At 41.6% G+C, this 16,524-nt stretch overlaps 1 protein-coding gene across 4 annotated transcripts in view; it reads right to left on the minus strand.

Annotated features, from left to right (window-relative positions):
* The window catches only part of CCAR1 (cell division cycle and apoptosis regulator 1), an 82,230-nt gene that overhangs the window by 23,092 nt on the left and 42,614 nt on the right, over positions 1-16,524 (minus strand). For 2 of the 4 annotated variants that reach the window (XM_077454288.1, XM_077454287.1), the window contains 5 exons: positions 14,173-14,339; positions 13,322-13,532; positions 12,565-12,648; positions 6,897-7,082; positions 6,436-6,627 (listed from right to left, as the gene is read on the minus strand). In XM_077454288.1, the coding sequence (XP_077310414.1) occupies positions 6,436-6,627; positions 6,897-7,082; positions 12,565-12,648; positions 13,322-13,532; positions 14,173-14,339 (840 nt within the window). The remainder of the gene's footprint in view (positions 1-6,435; positions 6,628-6,896; positions 7,083-12,564; positions 12,649-13,321; positions 13,533-14,172; positions 14,340-16,524) is intronic. The other 2 variants (XM_077454290.1, XM_077454289.1) reach the window with 2 other exon arrangements.

Consider the following 16,524-nt stretch of genomic DNA (forward strand, 5'->3'; position numbering starts at 1 on the left):
GATTGGGAAAAAGGAGGCCTGGATGACGGGAAGTTTTAAAAAAACCTTCTGTGGGGAAACAGAAATAAATTCTAAATTATAACAGCCGCTGCCACCGCACCCCCCCGGAGGGGGGAAAAAAATACAAGCTTCAGTTGTACCTCCCTTACCCAGTGGGGAAATGTTCAGGAGGAGGATCCCCCCTGGCTTTTGAGACCACACACACACGTGCTGTTTAGCTGGGACCTCTGAGCTGACTGAGAAGCGACGTACTAAAAAAGGTATGCATTTACTCCCTCTAGTGCAGACTTTAGGCATGACAACATTTTTACTTATGTAAGAAAAAAAACAAAAAACAGGTGGACTTTTTACAGTTCCTAGGCTTTTTCCCTTACCTTTTCCCCGCTGCAGGATACTGCTGTAACAGACAGATCCAAACTTCACCCATCACGGCGGGCTGCATTAGCAAACCTTCAAACATCAGGTCCCTATTATAGGGGGTCCACTGCCTTGGACCTGCATAGCACCCCTCAGGAAAACTTTAGATAATGTAGCATGACCAAAAAAAGTCCTGGGTCCCTTGTGCTTTGTATACGAGGCCTGGGTACCATCCACCTTGGCCGCAGTGGCACTTTGGATGGATCTGGTCTATGGAGGCTGTTTAAATCCAGCATGGGATCCCTCCAGCTTGGAGCTCTTCAGAGCATATCTTCACTCGTGACCAACACCTTAGACACTGGTGAAAAAACTGAGGTACTCCTGGAAGGAGGAGGGGTTATATAGGGGGGAGTGAACTTCCTGTACTGGGTATACCAGTGTCCATCATCTGAAGGTGCCTATATACCCATTAAGTTAATAACTATGGCTCCAAGCCCCATGATGTACGATAAAGAAACATTGCTTTTTTTTTTCAAAATTGTCGCTCTTTTGTTGTTTATGGTGCAAAAAATTTAAACCGCAGGAGGTGATCAAATACCACCAAAAGAAAGCTCTATTTGTGGGGGGGAGGGGGTGGGGAGGATGTCAATTTTGTTTGGGTACAGCATCGCACAATTGTCAGTTAAAGCGGCGCAGTACAGAATCGCAAAAAAAAAAAAAAAGAAAAACTTAAATCCTTCCGGGTTTCAAGTGGTTAAGAGTGTTATTTTTTTCTATAGCAGCCTGCAAAGCATTATGAGTGCAATGCTTGGTTACTGCAGACTCTTCCTCCAGCTCCCTGTCTGTACCAAGGTATGAGCTTTCAATGAGAGAGATTTAAAACATGTCAATGGACTACCAATGCAGTGATCACCCCACTCGTGCTTCATTGAGAACAAGTCAGACTGCCACACTGGTTTCAAAAGTGATAGCTGCTGCAGGGAAGAACCACCCCTGAACACTGTCTGGAGCAGGGAGTCCCATTTGCACCTTGTTACACCCTAAATTTGGTATTAAACAAAAAAGCACACATTATAATCACAGATTACCAATTATTATATGTGATGGCTGCAGTAGTTCTCCTTCTTAGGCTTTCTGGTGATCTGGTCAGTAAGTCTGTTTTTCAAAAGAACAAGCTCACTTGCATATGTATTAGTTACAGGGATGAGACAAACCATTCAACACTGGCAGGTGTGCTAGCTATGCTCCGTTTTATTTATGTAAATCCTTTATCCCAAAATGAAAACTGCTTATAAAGTGTTAGCTGGAGTTTAGCTTAAATTTGTTAGTGTATTTAAAACGGTATTAAACCCAAAAACAAGGTAGTATTATATTGCAGATTACCAATCATTAACCACTACAATACAGGGCACTTTCACCCCCTTCCTTCCCAGCCCAATTTTCAGCTTTCAGCGCTCTAGCGCTTTCAGTGACAATTGCGCGGTCATGCTACACTGTACCCAAATGAAATTGTTATCATTTTGTTCGCACAAATAGAGCTTTATTTTGGTGTTATTTATTCACGACTCCGTTTTTTTTTTTTTGCGATATAAGCGCAAAAATAGCGGAAATTTGGAAAAAAAACAATATTTTCTTTTTTCTATTTGAAAAGAAATCCAATAAAATCAAATTTTCTCATAAATTTAAGCCAAAATGTATTCTGCTACATGTTTTTGGTAAAAAAAATTCCGTTAAGTGTATAATAATTGGTTTGTTTGATCACGGACATATGTACGCAAATGATCATGTACATATGTGTGCAGGTGATCACGTACATATGTGTGCAGATAATCATTGGGACATGTGATTTTAGTGGGACATATGTGGGGGACATGTTTTAATTATTAGGGACATGTGTTTTTATTATTTGGGGACATGTATGTTTTGGGGACATGTGTGTTTTGGGGACATATGTGGGGACTGTGTTTGTACTGTGTGGTGTGTTTACACTACACTGATGATCAGTGAGTAAAAAGCTGTAAAAAGCAGCCCATACTCACTGATCATCAGCCGGCTGCAGCGTTCTGCTCTCCTCAGCGGTGACTTCCGTGTGAGGAGAGGAGAGCCGATTGCCTAGCAACTGGCTGTTTGTTTACATCACATGACGGCCGTGATTGGACACGGCCGTCATGTGATCAGGAGGGCCAATCACAAAGCCCTCCTGCCGATCTGAGATGTGCCGTGTCCGGGTGACACGAGCACATCGGGATCGCGCCGCTGCGCGAGCGCGCGATCCCGCTACTCCTGAAGGACGTTCCTGAACGGCCTATCAGGAGTAGACGGCTCCCACCCGGCCGTATATATGCATTGGCCGGGTGGGAAGTGGTTAAATATGGTGGCTGGATCAGTTTTATTTTCTTAAGCTTTTTTCCCTCTGTTCACCTGATGTTCAAGCCAACAACATACCTTCTGTATTAGAGACACAACTCTGAGCAGAGGGGGCACAGCAGACAGCATTGTCAGTCTGGGGGTGAGGGGCCTGTTAAATGTATTAGATTTAAACACTAACTGAAGCCAAACTCCAGCTCGCACTTTACAATCAGTTACAGCAAACAGATTTTCCCTTTTGGGATAAAGGTTTTAAATGAATAAAAAAAAAGTGATAACTTTATTCACCCCCATCAGTGTTAAATGTTTTATCTCTCCTCCATGTACACTACTATATTCTGTGGAAGAGCTGGTGCTTCTGAAAAACAACAGACTTGCTGGATGGATCACCAGATGAAACTACAAGAAAGAAAGCATAAAAAAAAAAAGGAAACTAATACAGCCATCACATCTAAGAATTGGTAAGCCGCAATATAATAAAGGTTTGCTTTTGGGTTTAATACCACTTTAAATCTGCTAATAGACCCAACACCATCCCCCTTCAGACTGACAATGTTCAAATGTGCCCCCTGTGCTCATTCATCCAGAGCACTCTAATACAGCAAAGGTGTGTTACTAGCCAGATCACCAGTGGGAATACAGAGGGGAAAAAGCCCTAAAAAGGAAACAAATGCATCGAATCCATTACATCTACGGTGGTTTTAGGTTTAATAAATAAAATAATTAAGAATGAGTTCACCTTTGTAAAAAAAAAAAAAAAAAAAAAAAATGCAAATCTTTATGCAGGAAAAAAAAAAAGTGCATTCATTTTATTTTATTTATTTATTTATTTTTATTATTAGGAGCCTGTAAAGCATTGCACCCATTATCAGAAAAATCACAGGTGCAATCTAATGCTCTTGCAGACTGTCAGTGTATCTGTCTGCTCATACCAGCAAGCAGTTACAGTACACAATGACAGGAAGAATCAATGAACTACCACAGCACTCAACAGTGTCACTGTGTCAACAGTTTTCTTAATGACACTCAGTGTCATTAAGAACTATAAGCTGACAGCCACAAATGTTGTTGGTACTTGTAGTTCTCTCATTCACAGAACTTTTTATTTTATTTTATTGTGACAGCGAGTGTGGGGAGAGGATCCCCAGCCCGCTGTCACAAGGAGGGAGGGGGGGAAATCGGGGGGGGGGGGGGCTGCAGCAACAATAATATGTTACACCCTAAACAGAGGTGTAACATGTTACAAAAGGTGACAGAGGGAAGCTAGTGAGTATACTTTTTTTTCAGTGTGGACAGAGTTGGGTTTTTGTATCCTACCGAACACAACACTGAAAGCGGACATCCCCTGGGGAGGGAGGTTTTTTTTCTGTTGGGTTACCTGACTGTTTTTTTTGTAGATCTGGTTTAATTTGTAATAAAAAAAAGAAAAAAGCACATATACTTCAGCGTATGATAGGGGTGGAGTCCTGATTGGCTCAGCCAAGAAAGTATTGATATGTACAATATTATTAATGGATGTTGGTTTCTTCATTGATCTGGATGTAACCAGTCTCATGTACTGTATGAATAATATTCATGTGCTCAATAAAAAAAAAAAAATTCGAAAAATAAAAAAAACACCTGTTACAAAAGGTGAACTAAGAAATGTGGGCATAATATTTGCCCAAAATATGACATTTTCTATTAAGCTTGTGGTTCTCACTAGAGTCTCCATTGATGAGATTCTATTCAATTGAAGCAGGTTTTGCATTCCCATACAAATCCAAGCGAATGTAAATCCTGAAGAAGATTAAATGCAGATCAGGAGTTTGCCAATTGTGGGTCAAATGCACCTGTCAATGTATTCTGAATGATCTCAGAAGCACCTTAAACTGATATCAAAGTGATGCCATCAGTACAAACCCAAAGCTCATTGACACAGGCACTTGTGTTGCTGTCCATTCCCAAACACATAAGATAAGTATTCCTTTGGTTTGATTTGATACATTGCACACAAAAAAGGAAGATCGCTACATGTTATTACCAATCAATGTAGATGACACAAAATATAAGCACAAGTGTGCAGGTTTCCAAGAATTAATAAGCATTACCTGCATTTCTATAGGCCAGGGGTAGGCAACCCCCGGCACTGGTCCCGCAAGTGGCACGCAAAGCCTCTTTTGCCGGCAATCTACTTCCTCCCCATCAGCAGAGCAGAGCAGGAAAGTGTCAGTGAGACACCAAGACACTAATGCATTCCAATGTCAGATTTCCCCACGCCGCACCTACACTGAAGGGGAGGCACTGTGCCCCCACACATTGTAAAATATGGTTCTCTAACTTTGCTGTAGCTGCGATTGTCCGCTTTTGTGATGTAGAAGAGGGCAGGCCCGGTTACCAGGAGGAGAAGGAGGAGGACTGGCATTGGCCACTGCTAAAGCCAATCACAGTCCTGCTGAATAGGCCCAACTTATGATCCTGCACACAGGCCCACTGCTTTCAAAAAATGCCCCTGACCTGAGCTCATCATTGCACATCCATTCCATATGCTTGTATGTTACATCACATACATCACATACATCACATACAAGCACGTGGGCTGGATGCGAGAGTTGGATCAGCAGGATGAGTGTGTCAGGACAGGTAGATGTGTCTCATCTTTGCTTCCTTTCACCACTCTGCATAGATGAGAAGAGGGTACAGCAGTGGAGCAGATGAGCAGGAGGGTACAGCAGTGGGGAAAATGAGCAGGAAGGGTTCAGAGGTGGAACAGAAGAGCAGGCGGGTACAGTGGTGGGGCAGATATGCAGGGAGGTACAGTGGTGTAAGAGATGAGAAGGGGGGTTACAGTGGTGGGAAAGATGAGCAGAGAGGGTTCAGTGCTGCAGCAGAGGAGAAAGCAAGTATATTGGTGGAACAAATGAGCAGGGGGTTAAAGTGGCAGGGCAGATGTACCTCCTTTCTCCTCTGCACATCGGTGGAATGCGTGAGCAGGGGGTTACAGAGGTGGGGCAGTTGAGAAAGGGGTTACAGCGGCGGGGCAGATGTGAAGGGGGTTACAGCAGCGGGGCAGATGTGAAGGGGGTTACAGCGGCGGGGCAGATGTGAAGGGGGTTACAGCGGTGAAACAGATTTGCTGGGGGGGGGGGGGGGGGGGGGAACAGTGATCTGAGGTGTGGAGTTTCAGAAATTGGGGCTGATCTGAGGCATGAGAGTGCAGGATGTTACTTTCTCACTACTAAAGTAGTTTACAGAATTTACTTTATAAAAAAAAAATCTCTCTCATGCTAGAGAGTGTGAAGTTGACCTTTTTTTGGTATAAAACCAGCACGCTCAATTTCTTAAAAAAAAAAATAAAAAATATTCGGCACACTGTGCTCAAAAGGCTACCTACCCCTGCTATAGGCCATTAGGCTTCACTTTTACATACAAAGATCCATGTGAGCTCATTCAACAGCCTTTACTGAGCTGTACAAGCATGGAGAGATTGTGCACACAAAATGCAACTCATCAATGTACCAGTCATTAGAAGGTACAGCCGTGTGTATGGATGACTAATCTGACATGGCTCATTATCTATGCAAGCAAGGCCTTAAAAAAAAAGTAAAAACACATGGAGCAATGATATCAGTAAAAAAAAAAAAAAATAAAAAAAAGTTTTTTAGCCACTGCCATCTTTTTAGGATCATATTCTTGCCACAAAGTATAAACATTTTACAGCATATACAGTACCTCAAATGAGTGTTCCTTATTGTCCTCTATCCTGTAGTCCAACAGGACGCTTAGAGACATGATGCTGCAGTCAAACTTCCCATTTTTTGCTAACCAGTTTGGATGTACAATAATTGCTGGCTCTTCAGGTAAGATGTATCTCTTTTCTCTTCGCTGACGCTCCACTTCCTCCTGACGTTTTCGCTCTTCATCCTAGCAACAGAACCAGCATGTTAACTTGTTACAATTTCATTTAGGTAGTAGTTTAGGTAGGACTAAAGCCTCATACACACTATCAGATTGTCTGCTGATTTTTTCCTTCAGATTTACCAAAACCATGTAGTAGAAGGGCCTGCCTGATTACATACAAACTGAAACTCCTAAGGTTTGACCTCATATTACATGGTTTTGGTAAATCTGAAGGAGAAAATCAGCAAAAAATCTGATGTGTATGGGGCTTTTAGATTACACAGGACACAAACCTCTTTATCATCTTCAGATTTCCGCTCTTCCTCCTCCTCCTCTTCTTTTTCACACTTTTCTTGCTCCTTCTGTTCCTCTTTTTGTTCTTCAACTCGAAGCTGCTTTGTTAATCGAGCAATCAACTGAGATTTTAGTCCTTTGGAACTAAGTGTTCGACTTTCTAGCTCTTTTCGCAAATCATTTACCTGTCCAAAAAATTTTTATACATAGAAAAATCACACTGCACATCATAACTAAGAATTATTGCATTGTTTAAAGACGATCTATCATAATTTTCATTTTACAGTTCTGTCCCAATATGGGACAAAGTACATATTGTACTGTGCCCCATGTTTCTAAGTGCTACTTAACACTAGTTATGGAGTCTGACCTGCCCCCCATCACTTCATGATGTAGCGGATCCATCAGCAGCTAAAAGCGAGATGGAGGAATGCATAAGGAGTTATGCCAGCTTCTGCATTCCTCTTGCCGCTTCTTCTCTTGAGAAAGTGCGCACAGCCAAGACAAGATGCAGCTATATATCAGCATATCTCCTTTATGGCTGTTGTCGGATCAGAATGGGTGGGGAGGGGTAGGTGGAAGGTCGGTACGCATAACTAGGGTTAGAAAGCACTTAGAAAAATGGGCAAATTACTGCATGTGAATAAATCTCCTGTGCACCAGTGCCAAAAAAAGAGCTGCAAGCAAAAAAGATGAAATATAGCATCCTAAAACAAAGTGCTGCGCTACTACAGAAAATGTGCTATTAACACAATACGCAAAAAAAGTCAGCACAGTGCAATAATTCAATAATGCACAATAAAATCTATAATCAATAGAAAATCCTTATTGTATGAATCTAAGTCTGAGTGTATACAAAAATTTGTGGTAATACATCCAGTGAAGAAAATGAAATGTGAAAACACTCCAAGCAACTGAAGAGGGTACTTGAAAGTTGAAAGTCTCTACCACCATGGGCCCCTTTGGGTGTGCTCTTACATCAATATATTGACCCTCGCAACAGGTCAAAGCACATTCCTATTTGATCACTCAGATCTACATCTTCTCAGCTTGGTCATCTCAAAATCAAATCCTGTTGTATCCTCTGGAACTCTGATCACCACAAGTAACTGAGGTGGTGAACGGATGGGTCAGTGCAATTCACATGTTCAAAACACATTAAAGCCAACATTGTGCTCACTGCTATTATATAATTAAACATAAAATGTCACTCTCTCGCTCAAACGCCGGGTAACAACACCCTATGCGTTTTGTTGTAATATCATCAGAAACAGGCTGGCGAAATGCGTAGAGCACTGGTACACGGAACTCAGTGAGAGAGAGCTATTGGCTGTGGGAGCTGTATTTTCTTAGAACATCCACAATCATCTGCCCGGTAACAATGGATGAGTGATATTTAAAGCTATATTTATGCTTTTGTTTCTTTTTTTAACATGTGAGTGGCGTGTTATTTTTATGATTTTAATTATAAAAAAAGCAGCGTTGGCATTTATTGTATTTTGAACTTGTGAATTGGACTGACCCATCAATCCACCACCTGAGTTTCTTGTGATGATCAGAGTTCCAGAGGGTAGAACAGGATTTGATTTTGAGATGACCAAGCTGAGGTGGTGTCACATCACATCGGAGCGTGCTTTGACCATTGCTGCGAATGTCAATATATTGGAGGTGAGAGTGCACCCAAGAGACCCATTGTGGTCAAGGCTTAACTTTCATGTACCTTCTTCACTTGCTTGGAGTGATTTCACATGTATTCTTCACTGAATGTTTTAACACTGCTTTTTGTATACACTCACAGGCTTTATGGGATTCATACAATAAAGGAATTTTTATTGGTTTTTGATTTTATTGTGCGTTATTGAATCTTTGCACTGTGTTAACTTTTTTTGCCGATTGTGTTTATAGCAAATGTTTTTGCATTATTTTTCTGTAGTAGCACAGCACTTTACTTAAAGTACTGTATGTACTTTGTCCCATAGGGGACAGAGCTGCAAAATAAAAATTATAATAATAGATCTTCTTTAAAGTTCTGCACTTCAAACCTGTCTGTGAATTAAATGCAACAAAAGAAGTACACCTTGTAAATTTGTAAGTACCTTTGTTAAAACTTAATTAATTTCCAGTATGTTTAGGAACAGGTCATAGTACACAATCTATACAAGGGCTTACCCTGTCATTCTGATAAGGAGCCAAGCCCAGTCCAAGGTCATTTAACAAGCAGGTGTGAGCGCATATACAAGCTGAAGTAGTTCTCACCGGATTAAACAGTAGCAAAATCTATGCAGTGAATAGAGGCTGACATTAAGACATTCTGCTCCCACTCAGTGCCCACAGATGCAATGCAAGGATTTAAGATTTAATAGAAGAGCTTTCAGGCAGCACAAAGTGCCTACCGTGCAAGTGTGAAATTCATTTATTGCCTGTACTTAACCTTAAAAACACAGAACCACAAAAAAACTGAAATCCATGTACTGCCCGTATACAGGCGATCTGAATCTTTCCTCGACCTAACAGTCCAGCTATAACAATCCGTTCTCAAGCTTTCCACTGCAGTCTATATTGATAACACAGTAGAAGAGAGATCTTGCATGGCTGTGTAATAGTAACTTCACAAATGGCAGAATCAAGGACTCCATGTGGTGATCTTGCCATCAGATATAGAGAGAAAGATTATTAAACTGATCTCCGGGCAGATGTAAAATAAAAACTTAAGGCAGCTCTTCATTTATTAATAAAATATTTTTTTTCTAAAAATGCAACTAGTGTATGTACCTGAATTTGACCTAGCAGCCTCTTGAATTCTCCTATAAAACAGCCCTCAGAATGGTAAAGGGAGCAGCAGAACCATGAGCCAATCATATGCGCTACATGTATACATGTTAACATGGAAGATGCTGATAGAATTTGTGAGCAGGGGGATGACCTCAGTCTGGTCCAATAACTAGGCTCCAGGGAAGAGAGGACACCATCATATTCCTTAAAGAACTAGTGGTTTTGCAAAGATCTTTCTCTTCTCGGTTCCCTCTTCGGTGCTCCTGGCCCCTTCCTTCTGTTGCTTGCGCCCCCACAGAAAGTAGAATGTTATGGGGGCACCTGAGCCACAGCTCCCTGTGTCCATTCAGACACGGAGCTGTGGCCCGACCCCCTTTCTCTCCTCATTGGCTGACTGACTTTGATTTACAGCAACAGGAGCTAATGGTGCCATGCTGCTTTCTCAGCCAATGAGGGGGGGACGACTACCGGGCAGCTAAGACATTCCTGCAACATCGCTGGATCTAAAAGGAATTCAAGGAAAATATTTGCAGGGGCAGAGAGGGGGCTGCTGCACACAGAAGGCTTTTTATCTAAATGCAAAGAATGCATGAAGATAAAAAAAAACTTCTGCCTTTACAATCACTTTAACTGCTTGTTTTGTCTAGGGGCGCACCAAAAAGCTTTAACTTACCCGATCCTTCGATCCTCCGTAAACCCACACTCCCCCACGTTCAGTGGTGAACTGTTCCTGCTGTCCTTACATCCGGAGTTGGTCAATGGGCATGATGGCATCAGGAACAGTCCATTCACAAGACTGCTAGAGTGTGCTAGGGGGCAGGAGTGGCGGGGATCAGTCTTGCGCTCGGAGGATCTGCGGATTAGGCTAGTATGTCTCTGCTTTGCAATCCCCTATACAAAAAGGAGTAGTTAATGGCACAGCCCCACTGCATGGGAAAAAAAATAAAATTTTGGTTGGAGTTCTTCTTGAAAGAGGCTATTCACCCCAGAAACTCAGCCCTGGCATGTTTAATGTGAATATGTCAAGGCTACAAGCAAAGAGGGGAGGGGAGGGTGACATTTTTAAATGATAGCAGATACTTATGCAAACTAGGTACCTGCTCCCAAAGACAAATTATATGCCAAATGTGCAGGAGGAGGGGGAAGGAGTACATAAAGTGGAGGTTCGCCTTTAGGGTGAAGTTCCACTTTAACTATTAGTGGTATCATTCATCTAGCTGTGCAAGGAGAATAGACAGAAAAACAAAATACAGGTGTATTTAGCTGGAGTTTAGCTTTAAAAGAAATTGAAGCAAAAGTGTAAGATATTCTGAATTTTAGCCAGGCAAAGAAGGATGATCTTATGCAAGCAAAATATAAATATACTGTATGCAAATACTCTGTTAATGAATTGTTTATTTAGAGTTCTACAGAACATGTTTTGAACCCATCGTATTACATTTATTCAGACATACATATTTATAGCATTAAGGCCAAAGATGTGCTCTAATATACAACCACCAGCTACGTGACAAACTGACTGATTTGATTTACTGGCATTTGCTGCTATAAGCTATAGATAGTCTTGTTCTTTGCACATAATTAGCATAGCTTATTGTATTAAAAAAACCAACTGCTCACTTATCATATGCAAAATACTGTGGTGAATGTTTAAAGACCCTTTAATACAGACTTTCCGATCAGGTCTGCCCGATTGGACACTTCATTCACCTCTATGTAGCGGCAGATGTCAGTGGTGACATGTCCGCTGACATCTGCCGATATGTGATCTGATCCTGTCCATGAAATCCAGACAGATGGTGACCCCATTTTCCATCCTTCTGCAGGATCGGATCAGATGGGATTGGACGAAAAGGGAAAGGTGGTCTATTTTCATTCGATCCCCCATAAAGGAGAGCAGGGCTCTGACAGGTCCGTCTCTGCACAGTGAGCCGAGACGGACCTGTCATCCGCCTGTTCAGTGGATCAATCCCCACGCTGAGCAAAGCGGAGTCCGTTGGGCGGACTGTCCGTGTGAAAGAGTCCTAAAGCTTCACCCCTAAACAAATTAAATGGATCTCTAAGCACTATCTGATGATACAATGGCTCAGAGTTCGGTACTCCAATATAAAATGTACAGTATGTTTATGTTCTTAAAAATTGTATAGGAAAAGTAAGCAAAACTTATTGGAATCCAAATCAAAGCAGGTCCATTCTGTGACTTTTAAAATGGTTGTAAAGCCTAAACATTGGCACCTCACCCCCCTTATACTTACCTGTGCCCGATCTTGATCCAGTACTGTGCCAGACTTTAATGGCTCTCTCCTCTTCTCCTAACTCACAGGGTTTAAGAGCAGCAGGAGCCATTGGCCCTCAAATTCTGTGACAAAGGAGAATGGGTGGGGCTGAACCTCACTGTCTGTGTCTATGAACACAAGTAGCATGGCTTGGAATCAAGCCCACAGGTGTGCCACTAGAGGAGGCCGCTCTATGCAGTAGAATAAAAGTAAAAAAAAAAAAAAAAAAAAGTGACTTTACAAATTTTTTAGGGCCAGTTCACACCAGATGCAGTTCCGTGCAGTTCAGTTTTTTCTGCACAAATACAGTCAGAGAAGCCCCATCCCAGCTTCTGTTTTTTTTCCAGACTGCTCTATCTGAAGTTTCAAATCAGAGATGGGGGAAATAATAAACCTGGTGCAGCTGTGCTTAGTAACCAATCAGCTTGTAGGTTTTATTGTCAAAGCTTAATTGAACAAGCTGAAGTTAGATTACTATGCACAGTTGCATCAGATTCTGTGTGCACCAGTCTTAGTAAATCTTGCCTGTGATCTGAAAGTAAATAAGTTATGCTTTCCTCTGTCTTGAAAAAAAGAACAGAAATGGATATTGTTTTCTATAAAAATAACAGGAATTTACCTTCATGATCTTCGGATCAAGTTTGGACCAGTGAGTAGGAGTACAGATTTCCTTTGCATCCCCATCATCTTTGTCATCTTCTTCCTAACACAAATGTACAAGAACGTGGTTAGTAAACTACTATTGGAGCAATGAATTCTGTCGTAGGTCCGTGCAAGTAGCAAGGTCACAATGTTCATTGTCTTCTCCTAAAGCTTTGTTGAGGCACATACACACATTCTAGCACTTTTGCTGACCACTAAGTCAGTCAGAGTCAGATCTGTGAAACAAAGGGAGGATGAACAGGAAAAGCAATACAAGTATGTACAGCCACTGCTCGTCTGCATAGACTGCACAGTGTGCATAGTCCCATGTCTGCAACTTAAGCCACCCTGTGTTCATTCCAGGTGATAACTATTCCTTTATAGCCAAACAATCACAAGGTTCAGATTTTATTATTTACAAATTTAGGGATGAAAATGATTAATGTGAACCTTCACAGAGATGGGAAGATGGTGAAAAGGGCCACGTGTCACTAAATACATCTGAACCCACAAGCTAATTCTACTATAGGCAAAAAAATAAAATAAAATTAATAAAATGATATATAGAAATATAATGTAAAATATCATTTTTTCCATGTTAGGAAGCTGGTATAGGTGAAAGTCACACAAGGAGTGTTCTTTTTGGGGAGTGTGTTTAGTGTGTGCGGTGCATTGTGCCTGTGTTCCTGTGCCTGTGAGAAGCGGAAATAGAAAAAGGGATTAGCGTTCAGTGCCTGTTCTCCATCAGCTTCTTTGCGTTCACCCTGAAGCTTGTCGGCCAGCTGCTGCTTGTATCCTCGGCACAGGTTTTCCCACTCTGAGCGGGTGGGAAGGCAATGCCAAACATCCGGGAAAAATAAAACCACTGTCTCCACATGAGCAGGAACCGAACGCCCCTTGTGGGTCTCCTCAGGGCGATGGTAGCGAATCTCTGCAAATCGGTACCTGTTGCAAGGGAAGAAGCATGTTGGAAAAACAAAATCTAGAATGCATTGAACATAAGAACCTAGTTTTCCTGCACCACATCAAGAACAGCTAGCTCTGGGTTGTCTACAAAAAGAAAATAAAAAAAACACAATTATATAAAGGCCATTGATTTTCTTCAGGTAAGTCGAAGCATTGTTTCGAATACAGTATATAAGACAGAATGAATGGTTGTCAATACTGAACTTTACATTAATTTGCGAGAATGTATGTGGACAGTACTCCATAATAATATCAAGCATATTAAACTTCAGGCAATGTAATTTCAGCAGAAAAATAAAATTTTCGGAGAAAAGTGTCAACAAAGCTCGAAATACCATTAGAAAACACGGCAACACAACTGGGTTTTTAGATAGTGTAAGACGTAATCTTCTGGACGATCTGCAGCTGAGCATGAAAAAAAATAAAAAAATCAAAGTCTTCAAAATGCACAGATAGATTTAATATTAAGTAAAATAGCAATAAAAAATGTAAACTCTCCCGCTCCTCCTCTGTATCTGACAGACATACCAAATCTGGAATAACTAGAGCACCTGCATAGCTTGGGGGAAGGGAAGCCAATGATAAGGGAGACATTTCCCGGGGTAAGAAATGTACTTACCACTGTGTGCACAAGCTCAGGTCAATGCCAGTCAGGGCCTTACAACAACGCACAGCAGTTTTGATGAGCACTGAAGAGTCTTTATCTGGATTCGGTCCATCCAAAGAAGGAGACCAGTGTCCTCCAATTGCCATTGCCTCATCCTTACCCTTCATCCCCACTAAAAACTGTACAAGGAAACAAAATAACAAGAACAATTAAGCTTGAACCGCTTACTCAAAATACTAAGCATGCAAAAAAAAAAAAGAAGAAGAAGAAAGGAATCGGTTTCTTAAATAAACTCAAATGATATTATACAAGCATTCCTGAGATTCAGTTAAAACCAAGTCAAATAATTAAATTTTGACCAGAGGCGTACATGACTGGGGCTTTATTTGCAATGTGCGTCCCCATTTGAGGAGTTTTGCACCCACTTCCTGTCCCAGGGTTTCACAAGTACAAGGGATCCCTCTCTCTGATGGGGACATAGAAAGCAATAAAAGCACATTTAGTAGAATGAGAATGTAGAACATCTGATAGATTTTTCTTGTTCTCTCTCTTCCTGCCCCAGTGAGGACGCGAAAAGAACAAAAAAAAAAAAACAAAAAAAAAACACTTGATAGTTCTGACACTTACCCACTCTACTAAATCAAAAATATGTAGAGTAGAGCTTTAGGCCGGGTTCACACTATAGCGATGCGGGAACGCCGCGAATCCGCGGCGTTTACCCGCATCGCACACCTCCCGCCGGCAGTTCACACTGCCCTATGCGGACGGCTGGGAGTGTCAATGTTATGTTAATGACACCCCCAGATCCGTCGGCATATCGCAGTGCGATCTGCCGACTCGCACAGGAATCGGATCGCATGGTGTGAACCCCCATGCGATCCGATTCTGTTGCGGACCCAAAAAAGGGTCCCGTGCGAGTTTGCTGCGGGAGCGATGCGAATTCAGCCATACTATCTGTATGGCTGAACTCGCATCGCTACGGAGATCGGATGTGATTTGCTGTGCGAATCACATCCGGATCTCCCCCTGCAGCGGTGTGAACCGGGCCTTAAACCGCTGGCGTTCAGAGAAAAAAAAAAAAAAAAGATATATTATTTAAAACTAATAAAATAAATATACCTCATACCTAGATATAATATAATATATATATATATATATATATATATATATATATATATATATATGGAAAAAATGCATCTAGGTATGAGGTATATTTATTTTATTAGGCCAGGTTAGGTTGGCTGAGGTGAGGTGTAACCTGTATGGGTGATGGGTGGCAAAAGACTTCACATTAACAGCAACTGGACATTCAAAAGCATTTCCAATAAATCAATGCTTTTACATCACATAAGGCTGGACAAACAACATGATTCACAAATCGCTTTACAGATCCTGGATTTGTCAGTTGCAGTTATGTTGCTGCATTGTTATTTCTTTTTTCTTACACTCTTAATGTAGAACTAAAAAAAAAAAAAAAAAAACTTTTTACATTTTGAATAGTGTAAGGGAGGGTTTTACCACCTGTCAGCTTTGCGTTTGCCTACTGTGTCCAGCTGGGGAGATTTCCCTTCACTTCCTGTCCCACAGCCAAAAAACAGGAAGTGAGAGGAAATTCCTTCAAAGTAAGGGAATCCCTAGTTGTCACCTTGGTCATAAGAACTCATGTCCCCACTGGAAGATTTACCCCTCTAACGCCTGTTCTGGGGACAATACAAAATATGGGATTTTCTTCACTTTTGGTAATAATGATCAAGACAGAGAGGGTGAATCTCCAAAAGAAGGACATAAGTCAATCCTTGCAGTGAGTCCCCATCTGCACTGTAACGGGTCACATGCTCATTTTGTCTCAGAGTAGAGAAATTAAACAAATACTTACCTTATCCCTCGCAGGCACATGATCACACAGTAGCTTCTCTGTTGCTTTTCCAACGTCCATCCACATTTATGAATGGCAGAGAGAGGGGAAAGCAGTGGCTACCAGAGGAGAGAGCAATAAGGCATTTCTGCTTATTCTTCTATCCCTGGACTAAACAAGAAGCTAACCTTTGCAGTACAAAGGTCCCTTCATTGGGCGTGACTTCATATGCCTGATGAATAGGTCCTGTGTGCCCCAAAACATCACATTTTACTTTAATGATGTGATCACAAAGTTTTGGACACTATCCTGAAGCTCCATGGTGTGCTGGCGATATATTCTTTGACTTGTGTTGATACCAGCTCCCAGCTGCTAATTACTACAGCATTCGCCTAATTCAAGTCATTTCTGGGAAAGTGTGCTTGGGGAATATTTCACTTGACTTGCGGTGCAAACGGGGCCCGTTACAAGGGTTGATGTGTGTTTTCCCCGGTGTTCTGCTTTAGGAT

Source organism: Lithobates pipiens, unplaced genomic scaffold (assembly GCF_037356315.1).
Source record: "Lithobates pipiens isolate NorthernLeopardFrog02 unplaced genomic scaffold, aLitPip1_a1.2 Scaffold_25, whole genome shotgun sequence".
NCBI classification, from domain to species: domain Eukaryota; kingdom Metazoa; phylum Chordata; class Amphibia; order Anura; family Ranidae; genus Lithobates; species Lithobates pipiens.